General features: G+C 30.9%; 1 protein-coding gene across 1 annotated transcript in view; it reads right to left on the minus strand.

Annotated features, from left to right (window-relative positions):
- LOC132737077 (uncharacterized) overlaps nt 1-7,643 on the minus strand; it is a 92,430-nt gene extending 84,787 nt beyond the window's left edge. Inside the window, 1 exon segment of the mRNA XM_060724316.1 lies at nt 7,444-7,643. Within this exon segment, the coding sequence (XP_060580299.1) occupies nt 7,444-7,495 (52 nt within the window). The 5' untranslated portion in view covers nt 7,496-7,643.
- Between the last annotated feature and the right edge of the window lie 1,038 nt (nt 7,644-8,681).

The following is an 8,681-nucleotide window of genomic DNA, read 5'->3' on the forward strand; positions in this document are numbered from 1 at the left end:
GCCATTTTCCTCTATATATAAATGCATTCCTATATATACTCGTACATGTATGTATGCGTGAAGTTACAAGGTATATTGTATTTGAATGATTGACACTCTTTTTTTGCAATGAATAATGCGGTTTCATTATAACTACAGGATGTATACTTTGAGACCAAATGATACCCTAAATCACCAGCGATGTTCCAAATTTAGTAACGAATGCTTTTTCTTGCCTATGGGACTGAAGCTTGTATAAGCCATGGAGCTTGTAAGCCACGAACCTGCAAGTCCTGAAACTTGTAAGCCATTAAATTGTAAGCCACGAAGCTTGTAAGCCATGAACCTTGTAAGCCACGAACCTTGTAAGTCTTGAAACTTGTAAGCCATTAAATTGTAAGCCACGAAGCTTGTAAGCCACGAACCTTGTAAGTCTTGAAACTTGTAAGCCATTAAATTGTAAGCCACGAAGCTTGTAAGCCACGAACTTTGTAAGCCACGAACCTGTAAGTCCTGAAACTTGTAAGCCATTAAATTGTAAGCCACGAAGCTTGTAAGCCACGAACCTTGTAAGTCTTGAAACTTGTAAGCCGTTAAACTTGTAAGCCACGAAGCTTGTAAGCCACGAACCTTGTAAGTCTTGAAACGTGTAAGCCGTTAAACTGGTAAGCCATGAAGCTTGTAAGCCACGAACCTTGTAAGTCTTGAAACTTGTAAGCCATTAAACATGTTAGCCATGAAGCTTGTAAGCCATGAAGCGTGTAAGCCATGAAGCTTGTAAGCCACGAACCTTGTAAGTCTTGAAACTTGTAAGTCGTTAAACTTGTAAGCCATTAAGCTTGTAAGCCACGAACCTGTAAGTCCTGAAACTTGTAAGCCATTAAATTGTAAGCTACGAAGCTTGTAAGCCATGAACCTTGTAAGCCACGAACCTTGTAAGTCTTGAAACTTGTAAGCCGTTAAACTTGTAAGCCACGAAGCTTGTAAGCCGTTAAACTTGTAAGCCACGAAGCTTGTAAGCCACGAACCTTGTAAGTCTTGAACTTTGAAAGCCCTTTAACTTGTAAGCCACGAAACTTGTGAACCATGAAGCGTGTAAGCCATGACGCTTAAAAGCCATGGAACTTGTCAGCCATGAAGCTTCAATGCCATACTTTCTTCCTGTTTAATGTTGCGCAGATTCTTAATAATATAGATTTTTTGTCACATGTCGGGTTATCGACGAGGTGTTCCGAATTTAGAATAACATTCAACGCTCAAATAAATATTTACTTAATCAATTGCTCTTGCATGCTATATGTGATAAAGATTAAACTTTACCCATTTAAATGTAAGGTCAGTTTTCACAATGTTATATCTTGTTTTACAGATAATTTTTCCTAATGTCCTTTCATCTATATACACAGTGATAGAGGTACAAATATGATAATAATAATTAGAGGCTTCTGATTTGAAATAAAATCTATGCCGATATTTGCTGCTTGATGGCATCTGGTTTTCACCTTTAACCTGCTTAAATTATGATATAATAATAATAATGGATTTGTCTTGTTTACAATTTTGAATAGCCCTTTAAAAATTTAAGAGGTATTATTATCAAAATACAAAAAATGAACTACCAAAACAATCTTTATTTTTGTCAAACTGCATGGAAGTATTGGCTGGACTAGCTATATAGCGTTGGCAACGACTTTAGAGTTAAGTGCACAAATTAACGTCCTTAATTACGGGAATCAGTCGAGTACTGGTTAGTCCAGAAATGGTATAGATGAGCTTACAGTAATCATTACTATTAGCTAAATATTAATTGAGCCGTGTCACGACAAAACCAACATAATGCGTTTGCGACCAGCATCGATCCAGACCAGCCTGCGCATCCGCGCAGTCTGATCAGGATCCATGCTGTCCGCTATCAGTTTCTCTACTTGTAATAGGGTTGGTAAGCGAACAGCATGGATCCTGATCAGACTGGTTTTGTCGTGACACGGCTCAATTAATTTAATCTCAAACTGGAATCAAAATGTATCTTAAGATCTAAATATCTTGTTCTAGCACGTGCAAGAACATCCAATTCTTAAATATCATCATCATTGTTAAACCTAACTGAGAGGCTAATCGTAAAATAACTAAAACATATATGAGCTAGCTTAAAAAGTAGGACCTTAGATTTTAAGAAGAATAAGATAGCAAAGCCTAATATTTCATGCGTACGTCGTGGTATACAGTAATGGTAATACATTAACCTGGTACCAGCAACATATGTGACCTCTGTCTATTATAAAGGTGACACGTTTGGGGTTTTTAAATGTAATCGTAGAGTGATTCTGTATTTCGTAAAAACTTTCTACACAACATGCCTTATTTTTAGCAGAATCTATGGAAGCGTCGTAGTGCCAAACCTGAAATATTTTTTATCTCTTAATTAGTAGATACTAAGTCATAATTAGTAGATAGTAAGTACTAATTATTAGATAGTAAGTGCTAATTAGTAGATAGTAAGTTATAATTAGTCGATACTAAGTCATAATTAGTAGATAGTAAGTACTAATTATTAGATAGTAAGTGATAATTAGTAAATAGTAAGTACTAATTAGTAGATAGTAAGTGCTAATTAGTAGATAGTAAGTTATAATTAGTAGATACTAAGTCATAATTAGTTGATAGTAAGTATAATTATTAGATAGTAAGTTATAATTAGTAGATAGTAAGTACTAATTAGTACATATTTAGTAATAATTATTAGATAGTTAGTACTAATAAGTAAATGCTAAGTCATAATTAGTAGATACTAAGTCATAAATAGTAGATAGTAAGTGCTAATTAGTAGATACTAAGTCATAATTAGTAGATAGTAAGTACTAATTATTAGATAGTAAGTGATAATTAGTAAATAGTAAGTACTAATTAGTAGATAGTAAGTGCTAATTAGTAGATAGTAAGTTATAATTAGTAGATACTAAGTCATAATTAGTTGATAGTAAGTACTAATTATTAGATAGTAAGTTATAATTAGTAGATAGTAAGTACTAATTAGTACATATTTAGTAATAATTATTAGATAGTTAGTACTAATAAGTAAATGCTAAGTCATAATTAGTAGATACTAAGTCATAAATAGTAGATAGTAAGTGCTAATTAGTAGATAATAAGTCGTAATTAGTAGATACTAAGTCATAATTAGTAGAAACTAAGTCATAATTAGTAGATACTAAATCATATATAGTAGATAGTAAGTGCTAATTAGTAGATACTGAGTTGTGACTATTTGATAGCGAAAGTATGTACTAATTAGTACTTACTATCTACTAATTATGACTTATTATGTTCTAATTAGTACTTACTATCTACTAATTATGACTTATTATCTACTAATTAGTACTTACTATATACTAATTATGACATAGTTTCTATTAATTAGTACTTACTATCTACTAATTATGACTTATTATGTTCTAATTAGTACTTACTATCTACTAATTATGACTTATTATCTACTAATTAGTACTTACTATATACTAATTATGACATAGTATCTATTAATTAGTACTTACTATATACTAATTATGACTTAGTATCTACTAATTAGCACTTACTATCTAATAATTAGCACTTACTATCTACTAATTATGACTTAGTATCTACTAATTAGTACTTACTATATACTAATTATGACTTAGTATATACTAATTAGCACTTACTATCTCCTAATTAGTAAGTATAATTATGTAGTGACTTAAAAATCGTTAACGGCCGTATTGGTGATGATGCGGGTGTAGGCAGTTATACGTTTATGTCAAACGTTGGGTATAGCCTAATTGATTATGTTTTAATGTCATGTGACTTTTTTTCATTACATTGAAGATTTTATTGTTCATGACATGAATCATGTTCTCACCATGCACCTATAACAGATAAATTTGTGTATAAAAAATCATTGTGAAAAGTCCTTAGGTAAGGACACCTTTTGTTGACAAAATCGTGTGGAGTAATGCAAAATGTTTAGAGTATAAAAATTTAATTGACCTAGAAAAAAATAACCTAGAAAGTATTGTTGATAATATTATTTTTTTCCAAATACAGACATAAATTCTGGAGTAGATCAATTTGCAGATATCCTTTACAATGTGCATATAGCGTTTCGTAGGTCAGTAAATGTGTCAAATTCTCAATCGTAAACGCAAATTAAAGCCCCGTGGTTTACGCAAGAATGCGAGACGCTAGAAGTGAATTTCGTTCAGCCACGAAGTTATACAAAAGCAATAGATCTACTAATAACAGTAACATTCTTCTTGAAAAAAGACCATTTACCGTTACACCAAACGTAAGGTAAAACGAAATTTAAGCAAATCAAAAAAATAATTTGCATAAATTAGCTTCCACACAACCACAGCAGTTTTGGAAAAGAAGTAAATAATTTAAAAGCTAAAAAAATCAAAAAACAATAATATAAGTGTTCTGAGGATTTTTTTAATCATTTTAAAGACTTTTTTCGGATGATTTAGATTTTTCGAAAAATGATGTTGAGAAATATTTTGTCTAATAATAGCAACGTAACTAATGTAGAGCTGCTCGATAAATCATTTTTACTATAGAAGAAGTTTCTTAAAGCAATGTCGACATTAAAGCGGGCGGAAAAGCGGGGGTATTGATTGTTTAATTCCTGAAATGTTTATTGACAGTAAAGATTTGTTAGCCCCATTATTATGTAAACTTTTTAATCATATGTATGTAAATTGTATATATCCAGTTAGTTGGGGCAAAGGGCGTGATTTGTCCCTGTTCCAAAAAAAGGTGATCAAAAAGATGTTAACAATTATAGAGGTATTACTCTCACTAGTATTTTCTCAAAAATATTTTCAGTTTTGCTAGATACAAGGCTTCGCTCATGGGCAGAATCAAATGAATTATATCTGATTTCAATATGGTTTTTAGAAAAAACAAAAGCACAATTGATTGCATTTTTGTTCTAACTTCGATTATAGATAGAGTTATCTCCCTCGAAAAAAGAAAGTTATACTGTGCACTTTTGTTGATTTTTAAGAAAGCTTTCGATGTTGTATATAGAAAGGTTTATGGTAAAGTTATTAGAATCAGGTGCTTCGACAAAATTTGTTAAAATGTTGCCAAAAAAAAAAATGTATGAAAATGTGAAAATTTGTGTACGTGTTAAATGGTATGTGTTCTGAAAGTTTTGATAGTGTAAAAGATGTTAAACAAGGCGAGCCTTTATCGCCTTTATTATTTTCTGTTTTTCATAAATGATATGTTATCAATGTATTCTTGATGACACAATAGATTCGTTTTGTTTTTAGAGGAACTGAAATTTTCTTATTACTTTTTGCGGACGACACTGTTGTTAATGTCATATTCTTCCGAAGGGCTTTCAAAATTGTTAAATAATTTAGTTGTGTATTGTACAAATGGGGTATAACGTTTAACATTGATAAAACATGTTCTAAATGGTTTTATAAAAAGGGAAATTATCCAGAACATTTGAGTATTTTATAACAATTGTAAGCTCAATATTGTACGTACTTTTACATATTTAGGTGTAACGTTATCTTCTAACGGATGTTTTATCAAGCTCAGAAATCATTATCACACAAGCACAAAGAGCATTGTATTCTCTTAAATTCATTATTCGATGTTGTATCTTTTAATATTTCTGAAAGATTAAAACTCTTTGATTGATGGTTTGCTCTTTTTGAATTATGGTTGTGAAGTGTGGGTTTTCATAAGGCACCAGATATTGAAAAGGTTCACATGAAATTTTTAAAACAAACTTTACAAGTACGAACACAAACATCAAATGTTACATTATATGGTGAATTTGGAAGACTTCCACTATATTTTATGCGTAAGATAAGAATGATTAATATTTGGTTTAAGATAATGTCAAACACAGATTCTCTATGTATAAAGTATTTATGAAACATGATTTTAATGGTAATCCAGTAAAAATAAATGGTCTAAAAAATGTTAAGAAACATTCTAGATGAAACAGGTTTTTCCTACCTATGGAATAATTCATTTGTAACAAATTTACAGATTCAATGTGTTATTAGATCAATCTATGATCAGTATATTCAACAGTTTTATTCTGAACTTCGTAACTCACCAAAACTAGAAACATATTGTTTAATAAAAACAGATTTTTGTACAGAGAATTATTTTCAAGTATCACTAATACAAATCAACAGAATTGCATTTCTAGGCTAAGATGTTCCGCTCACAATCTACTTATTGAAGAGGGAAGGCATAGAAATATTGACAGAAGACTTAGAATATGTACAAAATGTAATATGAGTAGTATTGAAAACGAATATCATTTTTTACTAGTTTGCCCTTTTTATAGAGAAATAAGAAACGCATGTTTGCCGAAATATTATTGTCATTGGCCTAATTTGAACAAATTTAAAACTTTATTATCTAGTACTCAGAGTAGCATTTTAAACAAAACCTCAAGATATATATATTTAGCTAATGTTTAAAAGAAATATGTAATGACCATATTGCATTTTTTCACCATTTTTTAAAATGAGTTTTGTAATTATTGTTATACCTTGTTAACAACTTCCTGCATTGTGTTGATATTGTAAAATAATACAAAAGAATTAAATAAGACTAATGTCATTTATTGACTAATCAATTATTAAATGTATGTATTATCTACAGCTGTAACTTTATAATAACATACTTTTCTCAATTGTACATTATATCCGCCATACAGTTGTGTATTGGCGATGAACATTGTATATGTTTATGCCAAATAAATATTGAATTGAATTGAATTGAATTGAAGTATTTACTGTCTACTAATTATGACTTAGCATCTACTAATTAGCACTTACTATCTACTAATTAGCACTAACTTTCTACTAATTAGCACTTACTTTCTACTAATTAGCACATACTATCTACTAATTATGACATAAAAACATTTCAGGTTTGGCACTAGGACGCTTCCATAAGAATCTACCATACATATGTTGATACTTTAAAATCGCGTTAGCTTTAATGCCATATTTCAGAAATAATATATCCCAAACAGTGATTTTATCGCTCAATAAAATCACTGTTTGGAGTTCGGATGCGAGGAATTATATCACGAGGGCTGTGCAGTTAAATACCAGATGGTATTTGAAACAATCATAAAGCTTCACATACTTATTCTCCATGATTATCTAACATGATAAGAACAGGTCCAATAACTCTGAGTTACCCTTTTAACCGATGGAGTTATGCCCCTTTCTAATTGTCAAGCAGCGTGATGTCTTACGGACAGCTCTTGTTGATTACTCAAGGTTGTCAAAAATCGAGGAATAAATGTACAATGCTTGATCAAATACATAATGTAATGTAGCAAAACAAAACAAAATACTAGAACAGTTTCAATACAACTTTGTTAAAACTATTTACGCAATATACCCGTGTGTTACAACAAAACTTTCGGTATATACTCACCACATGCTATAATTCCTATTACATAGATCAGATCTTTACATTTTAATTCCATCATATAGAGAATAAAGATGTATTTGTTTTCACCATAAACAGTAATGGTAGTTTCTCATTACATAATGATATATAATATACATGCGAAATACCAGTTACAGCATTTTGACCGCGACAAACTTAAATCCAGTACAATTTTCTTTAATCATTTGTGAGGCCAGGTTGAACCAAAGTAAATAAATACAAATATTTATATTGTTTTTAACGGATTATTCATTTTTCCATATTTTTAAATAGCAATGGCAGGGTATGAAAATATGACGATATTTTTCTGTTTCTGATTAAAATGTAGATTTAATGTTAAGGGGTAAAAGTGAAAAGGAAATATATGTTTTGCACAAAAGTGACCCCCTATCCAATCCTCAATTCAAATTTTATCACATATAAGATAATGTTTATATACATGACGAAGTACGTACCCATACCGGCTTGTACATTATATGATAACAGAATTTACCTTAAATACTACCATTTCTTTTGGATTTGAGATTATGATAATTATCGAGTCCTCTAAATCATGTACACACTGTATCATGTTGTACGAATAAAGGCGTGTTACATATAATTGTGTCTTGCTCATGAGTTTATCATAATAAAAAAAATAATTTCATGATCACCTTTGTTAATGAAAAAATTTTCCTCTTAAGATTTTTTGTTGTTGATATTTTGATAAATTTTTTGAAGCAAAACCAGAACGAATGGGAGATAACCCGCACTTGAATGCTCCTGAGAAAAAAAACTTACTGAACATCTCTTGACATGATTTAGCAAAATTCGAAAAGGATATGACCCACTTTTGAACGCCTTTAAAATCACACATACAAAAACTTTGACATATATATATTTGAAAACTGGATGTTAGACACCAAATCTGAAGTAAATCTGGCCAGTATACATGTAGTTTCAGAGAAGATGAATGTTGATGGAAGGGAAACAATGATGGAGCATCCCATACTTATAGCTTTCCCTGAACCGTTGGTACTCAGGTAAACTAAGAATTATGGAGGGATAAGAATTCTACTACACTGTAAAACAAGAGGGCCATGATGGCCCTGAGGTCGCTCACCTGTATATAGGCCCCCGGAGCGAGGCCAGTTTAAACACCAGGGCTTTTATTTGAACAAACTTGGAAGACACCCATTAGAAGATGTTTCATGATGTTAAATTTTTACTTCACACATATAATG

This window comes from Ruditapes philippinarum, unplaced genomic scaffold (assembly GCF_026571515.1).
Source record: "Ruditapes philippinarum isolate M1 unplaced genomic scaffold, ASM2657151v2 ctg4803_1_1_1_1, whole genome shotgun sequence".
Classification (NCBI taxonomy): Eukaryota; Metazoa; Mollusca; class Bivalvia; order Venerida; family Veneridae; genus Ruditapes; species Ruditapes philippinarum.